Source organism: Rhagoletis zephyria, unplaced genomic scaffold (genome assembly GCF_001687245.7).
Source record: "Rhagoletis zephyria isolate East Lansing unplaced genomic scaffold, Rhagoletis_zephyria_1.1 Rzeph_scaffold_00495, whole genome shotgun sequence".
NCBI classification, from domain to species: domain Eukaryota; kingdom Metazoa; phylum Arthropoda; class Insecta; order Diptera; family Tephritidae; genus Rhagoletis; species Rhagoletis zephyria.
The window spans coordinates 38,368-60,989 of record NW_016157579.1 but is presented as its reverse complement, the minus strand read 5'-3'; the positions used below and the strand labels follow the sequence as shown (position 1 = coordinate 60,989).

Sequence of the window (22,622 nt, the reverse complement as noted above, 5' to 3'; positions counted from 1 at the left end):
CTAAAACCCCGCGACAACGATCATTTGTATTCGTACCTTTATTTGTACGGTCTGTCATGTGCCATTAATCGATATCGCCATATTTTTTTCATTTTGAAAACGCGAAGCAACGGCTTTGCGGAATTAATAAAAAATTGCATAAAACAACAGAAATGAAAGTATTTTACATTTTGATTTACTATATTTTAGTATAGTATATAACGTTTACTATCATCGTATTGACGAAAGGTTGTTTTAGCGTCAATACGGTGATAGTAAAAGTTATATTTTAGTAAATAAAAATGTAAAATACTTTAATTTCTGTTGTTTTATGCAATTTTTTATTAATTCCGCAAAGCCGTTGCTTTGCGTTTTCAAAATGGAAAAAATATGGCGATATTGATTTCTGGCACATGCCAGATCGTTGCGATTTGATTTTTGAAAACGAAAACGGAAAAGTGAAATTCAGCACATGTCAGCACGTTTTCTGTGGCAATTTCATGCGAAAAAGAATTGTAGCACATGCCCGATGAAAGTTAAACAGTGGTGGGGAAAGGACACCACCCTGTAGGGCCCCCTGTTTTATTTTCCGGGTTTGCTCGATATATCTCTAATAATTACTGACGAGTCTCGACCACTTAGAGTACCTGTGGGAGAGAGGAGGTCTCCATGGCTTCTAGTAGCGTGGAGTGACTGACGGTGTCTTGGACAGGTCCAACGCTACTAGAATTGTTCTCTCACAGGGGTGGTTTCGGTTAAGGCCACGAGTTATCTGGGTGTTTATGGCATTAAGTGCTGTTGTTGTGCTGTGCACTTTACGGAACCCATGTTGATCCCTCGTTGGGGTCAGATGGTTTGTATAGTACGAGAGTAGAAGGGCCTCTAGTGTCTTCCCTACCGGGGAAAGGAGAGTAATCAGCGGGACCACTCTCCCTGTTTTCCAGATGTCAGGTTGAGGACCTTGGTTAAATAATCTACTCCCACAAAACCCAAATTTTTCAGCATCAGCATGCAAATTCCGTCGGGTCCAATGGCTTTGGAGACTTTCGCCTTCCCGATGGTTTCCCTCACTTCTGGTGAAAATAAGAGGCGCACTAGGTGCTGGCCGTTTGTGCAGCCTTCTGGTCACTCGACGCTTGGCGTTGTCCGCGGAAAGATGCAGTGTGAACTGTCGGCAGATCCGACGAGGCGTGGCACAGTGGGACGTCCCCATATAAGCTGCGGATAAAACCGTGCTAGAAATTCGCTGAAATTTCGTATATGCGCGGCACTTAGGAATGAAGAAATGTGGAAAATGGTAAAATTGAACGCGCTACCACGCCCACATTTATTGTGGGTGGACGTAGTAAATGTTATCCGATTTTGATGAAATTCAGAGCATATGCTGGTTTGACCGAGAAAAGCATAAATCTGAATGATCGCCAAAATCGGTTTACATTATAGTCCAGTAATTCTAGAAAAACAAACGCAAATAAAAAAAAAAAATATTTGATGAAATTCGGTGTGCCCTGCATGTTTAAGCCAAAATTTTCCAACTTGGAAGATAAAAAAGAACTTCGTATTACGGCGCCCACCTCCTACACAACCTCTTTGGCTCCAAGTACTAAATTTTATGAATTTTGGAGAAAATGAACAGTCACATTTATTTTATTTCTAAAGGAGTTCCTATTTCTTCATTTCAAAAATTACAAAACGAAAACATTTACAATACCTGCATACTAAATTATGTGCACGACATGTATTTACACTGAAACTTTCAATTTTACCTACATTTTATACAACAAAAGCTGAGCTAAGACAAGCAGGACTCTTGCCATCGAAAACGGATCTCGTCCAGGGAAGCTTTATTTTTTTGGATGAATGTTGAATGTGATTAATAGATTGGCGAGTCATTAATATCTATGTACACCTTCCTCAATTTCCATTTTATATTGCATATTATTTATTTTATGTACATATCAGAGTCTCTCCCTTCAGCTCTACAACAAAAATTCAATAAATTTTACGGAGCACCGAAATTGCGCTTATGGGAACTATGCATTTAGTCATAGAAAGTATGCTTGTGCATAATTTCGGTATTTTCTCATATGCATTATTGCGGTTTTCAACCGAAACTGTGCATGTATGCATTATTTCGTTTTTCACATATGAATTATTTCGGCTTCCAACTGAAACAGTGCATGTATGCATTACTTAGTTTTTCCCATATGCAGTATTTCGGGATTGGACCGAAATTGTGCATGCATGTATTATTTCGGCTAACATTGATTTGAAGTTTCTGTCTTGCTATGCGTTGGTCAAAACAGATGACCCAGTAGAGAAACGTATCAATTTTAAGCTGGGTGTCCCATCCATTGATTATTATAAAATTTTAGAAGCGTCAATTTGGCCGGCGAATGTGAGGGTCAAACCATTTAATTTTTTTCAAAAGCAAGTACTTCAAAACCAACCGTTATAACAACTAACAACAGAAATGTAACTCCCAAAAATAATGCTGGTCTTAAGATATATTACCAAAATATTTCCGGATTAAGGAGCAAATGAAACACAATTCTACAATTTAGTGCGCAAGAAGTTTATGATGTGCTTGCCATTGTCGATACCTGGTTGAAGTCTGACTTCTACGATAATGAATTCTTCGATCCAAACTTGTATGATGTGTTCCGTAAAGATCGGGATTCCGTAAAAACGGGCTGTTCAAGAGGAGGTGGTGTGCTGATTGCCGTTAAACGAAAACTTCGTGCATCTTTTGGAATTCTTAGTAATAGTGACTCTTTACTAGATCAAGTTTGCGTTTGCATTAAGGGAATGAAATCACATAGTTTTCTGTATTTGATGGCCTCATATATTCCGCCTAACAGTAACTTTGAACTATACAAAGCTCACGTGGATAATGTAATTGCGCTATCTCTGGACCTAAATGACAACCATCTTTGTGTTCTGGGTAATTTTAAACTGTGCAATATAAAATGGTGCAGTAACTCTACCAGCTCTAGTCTTACACCTAATAACATTACCACAAATCTAGAATCTTACTTTATAGATAGTTTCCTAAGTGTTAATCTAAAACAAATTAACTGTTTTTTTAATGATTTAAATAGATTGTTAGACCTTATATACGTAAGTGACAACATTGATTCTTCTATATCAAAATGCATTTCGCCGATTTCTGATGCTAGTATTCACCATGTGCCGTTAGAAATTGAGCTTAAATATTATGTGTTTTCAACCATTATGTCTAATGAGAGAAATTCTTTCAATTATACGTCTTGTGATTTTCCAAGTTTAAATAAATCCCTTTCGGAAATTCCATGGGATGAGTTACTTATGGACTTGGATACTCACAGTTGCTATACAACCTTTAAATCGACACTCTGAGTTCTGTTTGAATAACATACCTTTGAAAAAGAAGCGACCATACAAGTCACCGTGGTATAATAGAGATTTAATGAAATTGAAAAACATTAAAAACAAATATCTCAAAAAGTTCAAGTCAACTAAGATTCAACCATTCTTTGTAAAATTTCAACACTACCACAAGGAATTTAAGTCATTAAATAACCTGTTTTACAAAAGATATATTCGGAATGCAGAGCGGAATATTAAAGCTAATCCGAAATCTTTCTGGGATTTTGTAAAATCAAAAAAACTTTGTTCTAGCATACCCAGTACAGTATTTCTGGAAAACCAATTCGCTAATAGTCCTGTTGAGGCGGTTAATTTGTTCGCGGACTTTTTCATGTCAAATTACGTAGTTGACGATGGGAGTTTCCATGATTTCTCATCTGAAATATTTTCTTCGGTTAATCTGGGGACGTTGCATATCTCTTCTGACGAAGTTATGAACGCGATACTTTCCCTCAAGTCTTCTTCCCATTCAGACGCTGACGGTCTGTCGGCTCTTTTACTAAAGGGATGCCCAGCGTTGTGATACGCTTTACAATTAATTTTTAATAAATCTCTTTCCTCGGGTAACTTTATTAATGATTGGAAGATAACAACAATTACGCCTCTTTTCAAAAATGGTAGAAAAAATAATGTACGGAATTACAGGCCAATTTCGAAACTATCAATCTTTTCCAAACTTTTTGAAAGTGTCGTCAAAGACAAAATTTATTTCGCGATAAAGTCATTAATCAGCCCAAACCAGCATGGATTTGTATCCGGGCGCTCGACAGTCTCCAATTTAGTGGTATGTAGTGATTTTTGAATCTCATCGTTCTCGGACGGATCGCAAGTTGACTGCATATAAACTGACTTATCTAAGGCGTTCGATAGACTATCTCATAAGATTCTGTTAAATAAGTTAGCTTGCCTTGGCTTCCATTCGGCTCTCCTCAAATGGATCACCTCATACTTGTCTAATCGGCGCTGTGTAGTTTCGATTGAGGGCGTAGTTTCGGACTATTTCGTTGCCTCTTCTGGTGTTCCACAGGGGAGCATTTTAGGCCCTCTCTTATTCGTTCTTTTTATAAACGACATTGGCAATTGTTTTTCTTTTTCGAATTATCTGCTTTATGCCGATGATTTGAAGGTCTTTGCAATTGTTAAGGATGCAGCTGATGCAAGAAAACTTCAATTTGATTTGAATAGCCTTCATTTATGGTGCCTTAAGTCACGGCTATCTTTAAACATCAATAAATGTTTTCACATAACATTCACTAGGCGTCAGAACGCCACTCCTACACTTTACTCAATTTCTAACTTTATCCTTAGCAAGGTTACATAGACTAAAGATCTTGGAGTGGTTTTTGAGGCAAAGTTTTCATTTAATAGTCACATTAATGTTGTTATTTCCAAAGCATACTCGGTAATGAGTTTTGTTCGACGTAATACCTTCGTGTTTTCTGATCCTTACACCTTTAAGCTTCTTTTTTCGTCTCTGGTACGCTCTAACTTAGAGTACGTGGTAATTATCTGGAGACCATATGATCAACATTCGGTAAATAGGATTGAAAGGATTCAAAAAATTTTTCTGAAATATGCATTGCGATCATTGCGGTTCGAGGATCCCATTCCATCTTACCATCCGCGCCTGTTGCTAATTGATCTAATTTCATTGGAAAAGAGGAGGTCAGTAATCTCTCTTTCTTTCATTTTCAATGTAATTAATGGCATTATCGATTGCCCAACTCTACTTGAGCGGATTAGTTTTAACGTGCCGCAAAGAAGTCTGCGTAATTTTTATCCTTTGAATGTTGGTAACTGCAGAACTAAATTTGCGAGTAATGCGCCTATTTCGCGTGCCCTAAAGGAATTTAATGATTTATTTTTTTCTAAGTTAATTGACTTTTCTTTATCTAAATCTGCTTTTGTGAGCCTATTAAATTCAATTATTCAATAAGCATTTATTGTTAATTTTTCTTTAGTCTGTAAGGTACTTTGTACTGTAGATTTAAAGGGAAATAAATAAATAAATTTCGGTTTTCTAACGAAAGTGTGCATATGGATAATTTCGTTTTTTCGAATATGAATTATGTACTTCTACTTAGTAAGGGTTATAATCCCTAAGCGCGACCGAAGGCCGCCTACGCAGAAAGAAGTTCTGCGCAAAAATACTTCCGCCCTTCTTTTCCGGCAACACAGAACGGAGAGTTCTACTTAGTAAGAGTCATAATCCGTAACCGCGGCCGAAGGCCGCCTACGTAAAAAGAAGTTCTGCACAAAAAAACTTCCGCCCCCCCTTTACCGGTAGCACAGAAAGGAAAATTCTACTTATTAAGGGTTATAATCCGTAAGCGCGGCCGAAGGACACCTACGCAGAAAGAAGTTCTGCGAAAAATAATTCCGCCTCCCTTTTCCGGCAACACAGAAAGGAGAATTCTACTTAGTAAGGGTTATAATCCCTAAGCGCGGCCGAAGGCCGCCTACGCAGAAAGAAGTTCTGTGCAAAAATACTTCCGCCTCCCTTTTCCGGCAACCCAGAAAGGAGACTTCTACTTAGTAAGGGTTATAATCCCTAAGCGCGACCGAAGGCCGCCTACGCAGAAAGAAGTTCTGCGCAAAAATACTTCCGCCCCCCTTTTCCGGCAACACAGAAAGGCGAATTCTACTTATTAAAGGTTATAATTCCTAAACGCGGCCGAAGGCCGCCTACGCAAAAAGAAGTTCTGCACAAAAATACTTCCGCCCCCCTTTTCCGGCAACACAGAACGGAGAGTTCTACTTAGTAAGAGTTATAATCCCTAACCGCGGCCGCTTAAGCAAAAAGAAGTTCAGCGCAAAAATAATTCCGCCCCCCCCCTTTTCCGGCAACACAGAAAGGAAAATTCTACTTAGTATGGGTTATAATCCCTAAGCGCGGCCGAAGGCCGCCTACGCAGAAAGAAGTTCTGTGCAAAAATACTTCCGCCTCCCTTTTCCGGCAACCCAGAAAGGAGACTTCTACTTAGTAAGGGTTATAATCCCTAAGCGCGACCGAAGGCCGCCTACGCAGAAAGAAGTTCTGCGCAAAAATACTTCCGCCCCCCTTTTCCGGCAACACAGAAAGGCGAATTCTACTTATTAAAGGTTATAATTCCTAAACGCGGCCGAAGGCCGCCTACGCAAAAAGAAGTTCTGCACAAAAATACTTCCGCCCCCCTTTTCCGGCAACACAGAACGGAGAGTTCTACTTAGTAAGAGTTATAATCCCTAACCGCGGCCAAAGGTCGCTTAAGCAAAAAGAAGTTCAGCGCAAAAATAATTCCGTCCCCCCTTTTTCGGCAACACAGAAAGGAAAATTCTACTTAGTAAGGGTTATAATCCTTAAGCGCGGCCGAAGGACGCCTACGCAGAAAGAAGTTCTGTGCAAAAATACTTCCGCCTCCCTTTTCCGGCAACCCAGAAAGGAGACTTCTACTTAGTAAGGGTATAATCCGTAGGCGCGACCGAAGGCCGTCTACGCAGAGAGAAGTTCTGCGTAAAAATACTTCCGCCCCCCCTTTCCGGCATCAGAGAAAGGAGAATTCTACTTATTAAAGGTTATGATCCCTAAGCGCGACCGAAGGCCTACGCAAAAAGAAGTTCTGCACAAAAATACTTCCGCCCCGCCTTTTCCGGCAGCAAAGAAATGAAAATTCTACTTAGTAAGGGGTATAATTCCTAAGCGCGGCCGAAGGCTGCCTACGCAAAAAGTAGTTCTGCGCAAAAACACTTCCGCCCCCCTTTTCCGGCAACACAGAAAGGAGAATTCTACTTAGTAAGTATGTGCATTATTTCGGCTTGAGTAGAAACTGTGCATGTATGCATTGCCTCTTATTTTGTCATATGCAGTACTTCGGTTTTGTGTCGAAACTGTGCATGTATGTACTACTTCGTTTTTCTAATATGAATTATTGCGGTTTTCAACCGAAACTGCATATATGCATTATTTCAGTTTTTTCATATGCATTATTTCGGTTTGCATCTGAAACGGTGCATGTATACATATTTCGTTTTTTTGTATGCATTATTTTGGTTTTTTCATATGCGTTATTTCGGTTTTTTTTCGTATGCATTATTTCGTATGCACTGTTTCCATATGCACAATTTTACGGTGGCAAATCGATTACCTACCACCATACCAGTGTTGCCACAAAAAAATTACCAAATTCCTCAAAAACAAATGAAAAACCCTCAAAATCCGAACAAATTACTCAAAGTTTTCTAATTTACTATTTACAGGTGTACTTAGCCTAAAAATTAATTACATTCTCCAATTCAATTGGTACATTTGTTCTTGCGGTTCAAACAAAGTATCACCATTATTTTTTACCTCCCTTTTAACGGGTGATTTTTTTGAGGTTAGGATTTTCATGCATTAGTATTTGACAGATCACGTGGGATTTCAGACATGGTGTCAAAGAGAAAGATGCTCAGTATGCTTTGACATTTCATCATGAATAGACTTACTAACGAGCAACGCTTGCAAATCATTGAATTTTATTACCAAAATCAGTGTTCGGTTCGAAATGTGTTTCGCAAACCCAATTGCTGCGAACGGCGACGAATCGACATTTCACGGTCTTCAGCAACACTCTCAGAAACAGACGCAATATTCTCTTCTGTACGCACTGTACGCATTCGTGTGGTTGGTTTAATGTCCAATAAAGTAAACTGAGTGCGAAACTTGGTCACAATCGCATTAATTGTTTGCTCACTTGGTCGATTATGTAGACCATAAATCGGACGTAAAGCGAACCGAACACTGATTTTGGTAATAAAATTCAATGATTTGCAAGCGTTGCTCGTTAGTAAGTCTATTCATGATGAAATGTCAAAGCATACTGAGCATCTTTCTCTTTGACACCATGTCTGAAATCCCACGTGATCTGTCAAATACTAATGCATGAAAATCCTAACCTCAAAAAAATCACCCGTTATTAGCTCGGGATGTAACTATGTAATATTGATGCGCCTAAAAGATGTAGTGATTTATATTCTCATGTTACATGCCTGATGACAGTACGAATGGAAATTATAATAGCGAGGTTTTAGTTTTTTAAACTATAATTTTTTATGCCTTGGTTTGTATATAATATTTCTGCAACTATATCACACACAGCACAGCTGTCAAAATTTCAAAGTCCTACGAAGTACCGTTAAAAAGTTAAAGCGAAAGCAATTTTGGCTTAAGTGCCTAATTTTACCCTGTTTACATTTTTTGTACACGCAGTGTCGGTCAAGCCCTTTTTCTCCGAGAAAAATTTTCTTTTGCAGAGAGGGAATTCTTACACTTTTGTGTGAAAGTTTTGAAGTGCCTATATTTTTCTTCCAAATATGGACCATTTGCAAACTATTCCGGATTCCGGATATTCTGCAAACAATAAGAGCCGAAATCGGATATCCGGTCGGATATCCGGTAGACCGCTCCTCTTAATAAATTTCACAATATTGTTGTATTAGTTTTTTTTTATATAACTACATTATCTGCTTTTTCGAGCTGCACTATCCAATACGTAATTAAGAATACAAAATTTATCCTCTGAAATCCCAAGTTATGATATGATTCTGTATTAAAAAGATAAATTCTCCGTCTGCAACCCGGATTAATCGATTATTTTTGCTAAATAGAGGCGAAACGTCAGAGGCAAAAGATAAACAACAATGAACACCGCCAAGAAAAAATGTATATTATATTTTCTGACATCAATAAATCTAAAAACTGGGTAGATGGTAGGTGAACTAAATAATTCACAAATATAAATCAGTTAGCATGGAGAAACCTGCTGAATCATGAAAAAGTCCGAATTCCAGAGAAAGCTTCTATTGAAGAGCGAGACCAGGATATTTAGCAATGCTTTGGGGAAATCGACAACGGCTCTGATAATGATTCCCGTTTTTTGTAGCGATGTTGATACCCAAACGATAGAAAAATGGATACATATTTACAGCTTCCCCTTATATCCAGACAAGAAGATCCTTTAATTTGGTGTAATCATAGGCGGCCGCTGTGGGGTAGCGGTTAGCAGTGTGCGCTGATATTCCTCAGGGCCTGGGTTCAAGCCCGGTTCAACCCAACATAAAAAAAAATTTTGTAGTAGCTGTCGCCCCTCGGCAGGCAATGGAAAACCTCCGAGTGCATGTATTTCTGCCATGAAAAGATCTTCTCATAAAAGTACAATCGCCGTTCGGAGTAGGCGTAAAATGCGCACGCCACAAATCGAAGCAGAAGCCCGGCCAAACACTAGCAATCTATTATTATTATACACTGGCAATGAAGTATCTCTGCGAACCACCTTCCCCAGTGAACTCAAAAAGAGTGTTTAGTGCATCGGGTGGCATTTATGTTGAAAATAGAAATAGCGGAAATGCTTCTTTTCATAATGAAAAATATATAATTTTTTAACTTTTAATTACTAATAAGATACTATTAAATTTCATTATAGAAATAAAAAAAAAAATCTGAACTAAATTTTTAAATAGAATTTGCTATAATCGATCTCCGGAAATCCGGCCGGATTTTAGCCAGTATCCGGCCGGATAAGCCGGATTCCGGATATCTACCGGATACCCGGCACATTCCTATTGCAAACCAAGGAAAATACATATATTTGTGGTTGAATAATATTTTTAATCAAAAGGATAACAATATAATAAATGTGTATGGTGTTAAAATACTTAGTTGTTGTAGAGCTTAACTAAAAGAGCACTCGTCCCATACAGCGACACCGATTCTACTGAAGAGTTAGTTGAAGAGGAAAATTCTGTGTTTGTTTCTTAAAATATTGCATTCGAGTAAGGCAAAAAAATCTTATCCTCTGCCCTTTGATGATTTGTCAGGCGAGATGGTTGCCCTGAAAAGCAATATCATGAAATGCGTAAGCACGATAGGGATAAATAGGCAAAACATGCACATCTGCATGGTTGAGTGTAACACCAAACACATTTTGCACCATGAAAGAGTATCATTTTTTTGGGACAAACGAAATCACCATTAGTTTGTATAGAGAAATAGTGCTTTAATTAATAACAGGAATAAAAGAAATGAGTTAAAGGCATCAAAATGGCCTTTGGCTTAACCGCCGCAATTGCATGCTGTAGCCTTTTTTTGTGACGGCAAAAAGGGCGTAAGTTACAAAATCACCTGTTTTATTAAAGATGGGCACATAAAACTACCAGTATTATATACCTTACATCAATCTTAACTTTTTCATTAACTTTCACATAGTATCTACAGTAATTGCAATGTTAATAAGAAAAAAAGTCTACTGAAAAATTTACTTTTTGTCGCTTACGCCCTTTTGGAGGTATGTCGAAAAAAGCTCGATGTAAAAAAAACTCAAGTCAACAAATGTATTTTGTGGTTGAAAGAACTTCATATATACTAGTTGCCTTATTTTGACCAGTTTTGCCTATATTTCTTTTGTTTATTTAATATTTAAATTTTTTTATAAAAGTCTACTTCGTTATACATTCAGCCTCATTGTTTAAGTCGTAAATTAGACTAAATTGTACGACTCGACCATGATTCAATAACACGGTGCTACAAAAAAAGTCATGAAATACACCCGAAACAAAACCTAGTATAGGTTGTAGCTATAGTCGAGTACAACACAAAAACAGGTTCCGTATAGTTCCTGAACCCTCCATTTTTATTTAATTTAAAAACAACCGTTATGTTCGTACTTGATGCACTTGTCTATTAACAGCTTAACTATTTTTCATCCGATTTTAAAAGCCAAACATATTTTGAAAAGAAGATTTATTGACCTTTAAAATGATTTATAACAATATATTGTTAGACTTAGGTTGCGGGGAGTTTTCGTCGGCCAAACTTTAATAAGCTCCCAATTTTCTTAATTTTTCAACTTTGACCGTCAGACATGTCTATGAGAGTTGCCAAATATGTAATATTTACCTAAAATAACATTTATTTTCGAATAGACTGATACCTGATTTAATAACATTGAATACAAGTTGTCGGAGTTAAGCAATTTAAGCAAAAGTATGGCCTTGAATTTATTTGTGTGTATGTACCGGACTTTCAGACTTTTTGAGACGTGTGGCTAAGGAATTCATCAATATTTACTCTATTTTGATATATACCACAGTATACAGTTAACCCGCCATTGAAAATATGCTTATTTGAAAATTATACATGAAATATTGTGCATGTATAGGATTTTTTTGTCATTAACCCATAGGCAACGACTGGTGCAAAAGTGCATACAAATGTTTGTTCATATATTTGAAATGTAAATTTGAACAACGAAATTCGTAAAAAAATAATAATAAAATAAAAATATTGTTAATTATTCCATGGGGAGTTTGCGTGGTTATTGACAGATTTCGCAAATTGCACAAACCAAGCGGAATATCCCTTTGCTTAAAGCTATTTATGTTGTGTATGGGGATGTTTGAAGGTTTGGCAAGCCGTTTGCGGTAAATGTGAACAAAAGTTAAAATTTTTTGATTTTCTGGCCGCCATGTTGACGTTTGATCAAACCGCTTACGTATAGTAAAATCGCCTCATTCGCAACAGAATTTTCACCGAATGAGGACGTAAGAGAGAAAACTCGAAGAAAACCAAATTATTTTACATTGTTAACCGGAAGAAAACTAAATTTTTTTGCTTGAACGAGTCATTTTTGCATGGTGTATGGCGAAATGGGAAAAGTAGGTTTGAAGAATGTTTGACAAGCCGGTTCGGTAGTGTATTTCACTCTTTATAAAACTTCGGAAAGCTTTTTGTTCAAAAATTTGAAGAGCAATTTAAGAACTCTGTTGTTTAAAACATGGTTGCATTTGTTGTCTGCACATATATCGAGAGAAAATTCCTTAAAATAAAAATTCTCAAAAAATACACAAGCACACCCGAAATTCCTCACGTTTTGAGGAATAACTCACAAAGTGGTCACACTGATTTGACTGTACTTCGAAGTACGAAGTACAAGAGCGAAAAAATAGGTACTGTACTTCCGAAAGAAGTACGGTTAGTCACATTACGTATAAGTAAAATTATTTCCTGCGCCTATTTCATACAAAAAATTATTGTGCTTTCACTTAACCATTGCAAACTTGTTTATTTATCCATCGATTTTCATCGTTAGTAGTGTTTTAAGGCGCTGCAAAGCAAGCAGACATTGGCTAGTTTTTACTGATATATATTTTGTAACCATATTGTAATATTTAATTTATTTTGTCAATTCAATTGAGTTAAATTTGCAAAGAGTTGGCAACCCTCTTTGATAATATTTTTGATAAAGCCTTCTTAAACCTCTCTGGTTTGACACCCACATTACAATATTTCCTTTATTTTATCAATTTAACTGATTTAAGATTTTTAAATAGGTGGCAACACTCCCCAAGAATATCCAGAGTATCTTTCTTAAACTTCTTTAATTTAATATCCACATTGCTTTATTTCATTAATATTATCAATTTAATTGAGTTTAAAATTTTCCAGCAGGTGGCAACCCTCCAAATTTTTGTACCATAAATCCTGGTATTATACCGAAAAATTAAAAAAAAGATTATTCAAATCGGTTAAAAAAAAATTAATCATTTTACATTCGTGCATGAACTTTCAGTTTCTCAATTATTTTACAATTCCTTTGAGTAATTGAAAAAACTAAAATACTCCTGCAATTCCAGGTAATGAAACTGGAAGAAAATATATTACATTTTCAATTCCTTTCAAAGAAAATGGAGGGAAAAAAATTACATTACTAGCACGTAATTTATTCTAATTACAATATGAAATTCCTTGTAATGGAATAAAAAAAAAACAATTACATTTGAAATTACTTCTAAGGAATTGAAAAAGTAATCAATTCCTTTGCTGTGGACTGAAAGGATTGATTCCTAATTACATTTCCTTGCAATTTGTAATTGGGGGTAATTTAATTATTAAAGGAATCATTACCTACCGACCTACCGCCATCTAAACTTGCCTTCGTTGTTGACAGTCAGGCGGCAATCAAAGACTTAGGGTCGGCAACGACTAAATCGATATGCGTTACACAATGCCGAAGATCACTACAAGCTCTACAGCAACACATAATAAATCTTTATTGGGTCCCGGGGCATTGTGGTGTCCCGAGAAATGAGGAAGCGGACGAATGTGCTACGAAGGGATCTGAGATGGGGCTAGGGGAAGCGATCCAGATCGTGAAACCTCCCCTGCGATTTCTGACCCTTATTATGAGTTGCATTCGATTTTCGATATTCGCTGGCTATCGGAAATCGAAGATCGAAAGTGAAATTCGTATTATGAGCTATGCAAGCGTGTCGAAATTTTCGTTGAGTATCGAATTTTCTGTCGAACAGAATTTTTCTTTCGTTGGTGTAGCGAAGTGTTAGAAAATTGTGAAAAATGTATGATTTTGCATTTGTTTTCTTACTTTCTGGCGGCTAGACACTAATTTTAAACAATTTTTATTAATTTTATGCATTTCTAACGTCGTGAGTACTAAACACAAGCTCGAAAGACTGGTTTTACTTATGAAATACTCTGGTGACACGATCTCTGAGAACAAAATCATAGAACTGTTTATAGTTTTAATATATTTAAAAAAGATTTGGATCATACAATTTCTTAAATATGTTGTATGTCAAAATATATTCGAAAGATACACTCTCTCAAGCTTTTTCTGCTCCTGGCCAGTTTTCTAAGCTCTTATCCTCTGACGAATCGCTGAACCAGAGCTCTGTTGTACTAATTTTTACCACGTTTTTATAAACTCGCTTTCTTTTTTATTTCATTTTAATTTGCAAAAATTTACATATGTACATATTAGGCCGGGTCGATTTGTGGGGAGGCAAAAAAATCGCCCATTGCTCTGTAAAAATCATATTCTAGGGATCAAAATAAGAAACTTTGCCGAAGGAACCATACCTCTAAAACGAATTCTGATGTCCCCCAATTTGGTTCGAACTTTTGGGTAGGGGCAAATTTTGAAAAATCCCACTTTGATCCATTTAGAGTGCTCCAATCGAGTCCAAATGTATGACCGACCCCCCCTAACTTTGGAGGCCCGACCCACCGATGCCAGTGGCACACCCCCTGGAACCCCCCTGGGGGTTCACCATACAAACATTTCAAAAAATCGCCGGTTTTGCACTTTACATGAAAAAATCAGCGAAATTAACTTAATTTAACTTAGTAATAGAAAAGAAATTAAAAAAATTATTAGAAATTAGCGTTTTTACAACCCTTTTAAAACCATGGCATCACTGTGATGCATTTGCATGTCGTAAACATAGTTGTGTGGGTTTTTTATTCAACCGTTTTAAAAAATGAAGGTATCACTGTGACACAATTGCAAATCGGAAAATTGCTTGTGTGCGTTTTTTAAGACACAGCTGCATGTCGTAAACTTACTTGTGTAGTTTTTTTATAGCACCTACTTAAGAAATGAAGGTTGTTTTTACAACCCTTTTTGTGGGTATTTTAAGGCACCTTCTTAAGAAATGCGCGTTTTTTGCAACCATTTTAACAATTAAGGTATCACTGGAATGCACCGCAACCCTTTTAAACAATGAAGGTATCACTGTGACACAATTGCAGATCGTAAAATTGCTTGTGTTGTTTTTTTTAAGCCACCACAAGACACAGCAGGTAGAATTGAAATTACCATTTCATTCTTATTACCTCGTCTCGTAGACCATATATAACGCAACAGTTTTTGTGAATGCATTAAGTCGTTGTGAAGAACTCAAAGTGTGAAGTGCTAATTTCAGATAAAAAAATATTTCAAAAAAAATAATAAGTGAAGTGACCATTCCAAATCAAAAAGTTTACAATGAATCCACCATCCTCTACACCGCAAGATGAAGCAACTACATCAACAACTATCGAAAACCCAATGAGTCATATACCCAAGCATGATGTTACTGTTTTTGGTGTGTCTACTGATTTAACTGATCTTAATTTACCAACCCATCTGGATATCTTGAGATATTATTTTTACTTAAGCGAACGTGCTAAAACAGAACAAAAAAAGTTTTCCCATAAATCATTCACTATTCAAGTACAAGATAAGTTGATTGGAATTTGGGAAAAACTTGGTATGGAAATAATGCTGAAAAAAAGTGTATTTAATAAATTGAATAAATTGCTTGACAAGTATCAAGAGCAAATCAAGAGAAGAAACACCACCCAACAATTTACAGAGTATGTAAAATCTCTGGAAACAATTTTTTACATTGGAACATGTAAATGCGATTTGAAGGCAGCTCCATGTGCATGCGGCTGGGTTCCCGAACGCCTCAAAGAGTTCATGCACGATCAACATAATCAGAGAAGACTAACAATGGATGCATTTGTGATGGAAACTGAAGAGCAAGGAGCAACGTCTATGTCATCAATGCCAACATACCAAGATCCCGATGATTCAACATACGCACCGCCACCGGTTCAAGAAGATATGGATAGAAGCACAAGTTCACAATACACAGAGAGATACGATTGTTTTAACTTTGCCTTGGTATGTGACAGATTTGGTGTGCCTGACAGAGTAGCATCAGCATTGGGAACCGCTCTTTTGCAAGATTTTAAAATTAAAGATAAGCATGGGAAACCTCTCATCATGGATAAATCGAAAGTTCGCAGAGAAAAAGAGAAATGCAGACAAGAAGTGCTTCGCAAACGGTTAGATGATACCAATTTGTTAGCGTTTTCATTCGATGGCAGAAAAGATGATACTTTAACGATAGATAAAATTGATGAGAAGTATCATACTAGGATGGTAAAAGAACCTCATCTTGTTATTTTGAGAGAACCCAATTCTGAATTGATTGGTTACGTAAGACTGGAACATGAAACCGCTGAATACAAAACAACCAAATTAAATGGTTTTTTCAACGATAAAAATATATCACTGGATGCATTAATTGGAATATGCACTGACGGTGAGCCAACAAACACTGGCCCACACGGTGGAATTATACGACGATTCGAATTGCTGTTAAAAAGACCATTGCATTGGTTCGTTTGCCTTCTACACTTCAACGAACTTCCGTTTCGGCATTTGTTTGAAGCTTTGGATAAATCAACCAGCACTGGACCAAGATCGGCAACCGGAAAACTGAGCCGTCAAATCGAAACTTGTGAAACTCTTCCGGTAAGTTATTGCTATCACTCATTTATTATAATTGTCAACCATTTTTAATTATTTTATTATTATATATTTTCAGGTGGTGGACGGCTTCCAGAAAATTGAGTTGCAAAATATGCCCCCTGCTCCAGAAAAAATTGAATTTTCCACCGATTCGAAGTACTTATACGACATGGCCCATGCAATTTCTAGCGGCGTGGTTCCGGTGGATCTGGCTAACATCAAACCAGGGAAAATTGTACATTCTCGGTGGCTCACCAAGGCCGCTAGATTATTGCGATTATATGTGACAACGGAAAATCCAGATGCAAATTTAAGAATTCTGGTTGAATTTATAATTAAATGTTATGTGCCAATGTACTTCAATATCAAGTATTACAGCTCTGTCGTGTACGGCAGTGCATTATTTTTCAAGTTCATTGGTTGGTCACGATTTCTAGAACCTCGTTTACGCAAAATTGTCAATCAAGTAATTAAAGATAATTCATATTATGCGCATTCGGAAAATATCTTGTTATCAATGTTGTTTGATGATAGCAAAGAAAAGCGCGACTGTGCCATCAAGAAAATTCTACGCTATCGAACCGATGTTGACGAGCCAATGGAACTTAGAGTTTATAAAAAACCAGATATAAACTTTAATTGCACAAGTTATACGGAAATGATCAATTTGAATGATATAAATATCGTATTTGAACCACCATTCACGTGAAGCATTCCGTACGATACATTGAAAGAATATATTAATCAAGATGATCCACCGTTCAATGATCTAAAAATTCCATCACACATACAAGGAACGGAACGACATGTTCAATTGCTAGCTAGCGTTTCCAAACGGGTTATACCGGAAAATGTAGAGGCTGTTATGGCGACGACATTAGAGAGCCGTGCGAAATTGCCCAGACTTGAAAGTAAAAAAGACTTCAAACAATAATTTTTTTTAGTTTCTTTTCTATAACTCACTTAAATTAATTTTTTCATTTACATATGTTCTGACTAAATAAATTTCTTAAGAGAAAAAATAGATATTATTATAAATAAATAATAAATATTATTATAAATAAATAAATAAAAATAAAGAAAAAACATAGCCATTTAGCTGATTTTTTCATGTAAATGCCAAAAATGGTGATTTTTTGAAATGATTGTATGGGGAACCCCCCAGGGGAGTTCCAGGGGGTGTGCCACTGGCATGGGTGGATCGGCCGTCCAAAGTTAGTGGGGGTCGGTCATACATTTGGACTCGATTAGAGCACTCTAAATGGGTCAAAGTGGGATTTTTCAAAATTTGCCCCTACCCAAAAGTTCGACCCAAATTGGGGGACATCAGAATTCGTTTTAGAGGTATGGTTCCTTCGGCAAAGTTTCTTATTTTGATCCCTAGAATACGATTTTCACAGAGCAATGAGCGATTTTTAAATCGACCCGCCCTAGTACATATGTATAAGCACACTATTTAGTTTGCTCGATTTGTAAACAAAGCTTCTCAGCGGAGAAAATATACTATTGTGAACAACCTAAACGAGCGAAATTCACAATAGAGCTATTATTCATCGAATGAGCGCCATAATATCAAATAAAAATTCGTTCGATCAGCACTTTCGACACAGTCGAAGATCGAATGCAACTCATAATAGGGGCCTCTATCTTCAGAAGTCGAGGGACTGACTAGGGCAGCTACCAACAGTAGGTGGGAATATCTGCACACTGCAGGGTATCGCGCTCGCACAGAGGTCCAATCTGCTCTATTAGGGTAATTTAATTATTATATTAAGAACTAAGATAGATATCGGGATGAAATTTTGCACAAATTATGTCTGAATGACTAACAACTTCTGCTCATAAAATGGGCAAGATCGAATAGCTACCACGCCTACCAACCATATAATTAAAAAATCGTTAAATTTTTCGTCAATTTCTGGTAAATTTTTTAAGCACTTGTAGATACCTGCATACCTAAAACTTTTTTAACTATTTGGGATGAATTAAAAATAGAAAGTCCGTTATGTATATACTGTATTGACGCCGGATCCGAATCAGCCACCTAATATATGTATAAAATAAAAAAACTGTTAAAAAGTCAGATCAAGCTTAACAACTTTTAGGGCCGTTTCCTAATCTAACCTTTAGATTACCGGCCACTTTATCGTCTCGATATACGAGTTTTCGTTTTCTCATCAGCGCATTAATTTCTCGAATCGATAAATTGTTGCTCACCCAATGCAACCTCTAAAAATGTGTACCCAACTTTAAATTTTGGTTCGGTTTTGGTTCATGAGGCAGATATATTAGATATTTCAACCAAGGTTTATGCTATCCAAGGTTTTTGCTAACAGTTGCTCTTGCTCTATATTTGCTTATATTGCATTGCCAACCTTTGAAATTATATGACGAATGTAGTGAAGTTTCACTCTACGGAATAACAAATTTATTTTTACCGGTAAGATAAGAAAACCAAAACAATTTAAAGTGAGGAACAATTTATCTGCCCTGTTAGTAAAGGCAACTTTACTGCTTACATTAGAAAATGGCCCTCAGTAAGTAAACGATACACCGGCACACTTGACCGGACCTACCTATGATTATGTATTTCGACCCGCAAAATTCAAATATGAAGTCAGTTTGGCCAATATACCTCCTAGATTTCGAGAAAACTTAAAAAAAAAAACCGTAAAAAATAGCGAAAATCGGCAATAAAAACGGTTTTTTGAAGTTTTCTCGAAATATAGGAGGTATATTGGCCAAACTGAATTCAAGTTCGGACTCTACGGGTCGAAATACATAACCATAGGTAGGTCCGGTCAAATGCACATCACACTATTTTTTTTTTTTTGTGTGCCGGTGTTATTAGTGCGAGAGCTTCTTCAGGCGAAGTACCTTTAGGACTCTTTTTTGCCAATATGACCTTCTTAATAGCAGTACCTCTTTCTGGAGAAGCGCTTAAAAGCTCATTAAGTAGCGAAGCTGAAGATCTCATTTTTAGTTTAGTGGCCAAAAAGAAATACATCTGGTGCGATAATTCTCGAAAGCTCATTAGCTTTCTTCATTTTAACTTTTTGGCAACAATCTTCAAAACATTTAGCTGGCCTACCAGCAGAAAATGTCGGCTTACCAAACTTATAACACACAAATTGTGACAAGTCGATTTCAAATTCGAGCCAATCTTTATTTGCAGTAACAAACCGCTCTCTTTTTCTGAAAACTTTTGTCCACTTTAGGTCCAAATTCTGAATTAACTTCGCACGTATGATTTCAATTTAACAAATTTGATTCTATCACTAGATCCTAAACTGATATTCCCTGGTACAAAATCCATTATTCCATCAAGTCTTTCATTTTTAGGGGTCGACAGCCAAAAATCAAAAATTTCCTGTCTTGAAATTTTAGGAGTGATTTTGAAAATTGAAAATAAATGTATGGGTGCCGCAGCTAGCCGCAGAATTTTTTTGTGGATTCTATTAGTATATACATTAATTGAGAGAATAAGTATAGTAAGTGATCTATATTCCGCCATATAAGAAAGATTTCTTCTACAAAAACAAAAAAATAATAATTGGGTACTCACCAAAAAGATTAAAACTTTATCAGCTCCAAAAAAATATGTGCGTCCACTTCGGTAATACTTTTTACATTTCCTGAATTTTCTTACTTAAAACAATGACGGGGAAAGAAATGAAATTAAAACAAAGTTTCTTTAAACAAGTTATTGAGCCTTAAAAATACTCAGCTTTCGTTGCACGTACAATTTAATTTTTCACTTATTGCTTACTATGACTTTTGGATACCGTTATGTTTATATGTAGCCAAATTTAATCAAACAAAGTTTCATTTACTCTTAAGTAGATAATATTCTTGCATATTTGATAAAAATTTTATTGAAAAAATACAAAAAATTTAATTAAATTACCCTAGCTTTGCACATTGGACCACTGTGGCTCGGTCGGAATTAGAATCCGTCCAGCACTTCCTTTGCGAGTGTCCAGCACTTCGACGAAAACTCATAAAGTTTATTGGGGACTATTTCTTCGAGAACCTTGGGGTAGGTCCTCTGTAAGGAGTGCTAAAATTCGCCAAAAAATCAAAATGGTTCGAAGACATGTAGGGATAGGCTTGGGCATCGCAATGGGCCTTCGAGTGAGCTCTTCGTAGAGCTGTGCGTTTATCCTAACCTAACGTAAGTCCAGTTGAAGTTCTTTCAAATAATGAAGTTTCTTTGTTGCCCTAGTTTCATCATTTCCAATTTTCGTTGAAAGAAACTGAGATGTCATTAATATGATCTCAAATACCGTATAATTAGCTAAATAAAAGGTTCCTTGAAAATAATTTTAATTGTTATTGAAAAACCTAAAAAAATAACAAAACTATAGTTTTTATTAAAATAACTAAATCAAGTTATTTGTAGATATCTTCCAGATTTGGTAGATTTTTTCCTAGTGGATGGTAAGTATTTTTTTTTCGTCAGCGGCAACCCTGACCGCCAGCAAAAAAAATGTTTAAAATTAGCGGTATTTTTAGCCTCTTGAAACTTGCACTTTATTCTGCTATAAATTTGAAAACCAAATTTTTTATTTAAATTCGCAATAAATCAATCCTATTTTGCATTTCGATTACGTTCCCGCATTCCGCTCCGCAACAATTGTAATTTGGTATTCTAAAGTATAATCGAATCGAAAGAAGAGGAAGAGAGAAAACATCTTCAAAATCGGCTGTTTGTCAAGGAATGTGTGATATCGAAACAAGACAAGAGAAATATTTGCCACCAAAATATAGCAGCTGAAGTTAAAATTTGTAAATATTTTAAAATAACTAAATATATCTCTTACATCATTGTAATTTTAAAATAAAATTTCGCGTTGTTAATGTGATTGTGGCTTATTAACATTTTATTTTTAATATTTTCATTGAGCTTTGTACCACAATTGTTTATTAGGAAAGTTGAAAAAGCAACAAAGTCTAAGCGGTAGAAGTTATAGTAGCTATTTCGGAGATCACCACATCTCCCCATCAGACTTCTTTTTTCTAGACTTCTTTTTTCCCTGCTGAAGTCTAGAAAAAAGAAAAAAGAGTCCCAGATTGCTGATGTGAAAGTTGAAAGACGGAGATTTTGGGATATATTTGATCCTTTTCTGATTAGTGAAGAATCATAAGAAATTAATCTTGAACTGCATTACTTACCGATACAACATACGCACCTCTTTTTTAAAAGTTAGTAAATACGAGTAGTTACAATAATAAATACATCTTTTTTATGTAACTCTCTATTTTGTGTATGTATGTATGTATATATACCTATGAATTTTATATAATAAGAATAAATTGTATTCAGTGCATTTAACAGTCTTATTTATAGATAATGAAAACAAAAACGCCTGGCCTTCCTCTTTGAAAACCCCGCGCAATATCCCTTTTGGTTTCCATTATTTCAGCAAATTTTTCGTATCTGGTGTTGTTGTTTTTGGACTTAAAAACATTACAAAAACATCGGCAATACACAGAAATCGAGAAAATTCATTTATGACGACTTTTAAAATCATGCACAGTATATTTTACTTAAATTTTTTTATAAAATTTTACTATTTATACCCACGAAAACAACAATCGAAACGTTCTCCGCCAACAAATTTGTAACTTAGAAAAACGGAACTACGAGCGAAATTTAGAATTGGTATAATCGTAAATTTCCAAAAATGATCGAAACGAAACGGAACGCAGAATACCCAAGTTGTTAAACGGATAAAATTTCGATTCGAGTCGAAATGCAGAATAGGGCTGAATAGTTTGAAATTTCAGTGAATATTTTTGCATTTTTATAATTTTTGTAAAAATTTTGAAATGCGCATTTATATGCAGTTAATTATATTTATAATGAGCTAGTCTTTTATAAAAAAAAAAGTTAAATAAAACAAAAGAGTTATATCCCAAACTGATCAACATAAAGTGTTGCTATTGTTGCCACCAGTGCAAATTATAAATTATTTGCCAACAATCCCGGGATTTCCGGAACTTAAAAAGGGACTGGGATCCTGGAATCCCGGAATTGACATTCCTAATACATACATATGTTTGTATATGTTATTTTTAAAGTCATATATCGACAAGAACTTTATAGGATGTTAGATA

At 36.0% G+C, this 22,622-nt stretch overlaps 1 protein-coding gene across 1 annotated transcript; it reads left to right on the top strand.

Moving 5' to 3' along the window:
• The first annotated feature begins 14,738 nt into the window (after positions 1-14,738).
• On the top strand, positions 14,739-17,235 carry LOC108359959 (uncharacterized). The gene is made up of 2 exons (XM_017612050.1): positions 14,739-16,505; positions 16,579-17,235. The coding sequence occupies exons 1-2, from the start codon at positions 15,186-15,188 to the stop codon at positions 17,209-17,211; spliced, it is 1,953 nt and encodes a 650-aa protein (XP_017467539.1). The 5' UTR covers positions 14,739-15,185; the 3' UTR covers positions 17,212-17,235.
• The last annotated feature ends 5,387 nt before the right edge of the window (positions 17,236-22,622 follow it).

Coding starts and splice junctions, on each gene's coding strand:
- LOC108359959 (XM_017612050.1), top strand. CDS start 15,186: ATGAATCCACCATCCTCTACACCGCAAGATGAAGCAACTACATCAACA. Junction 16,506..16,578: donor AAACTTGTGAAACTCTTCCG/GTAAGTTATTGC, acceptor ATATATTTTCAG/GTGGTGGACGGCTTCCAGAA.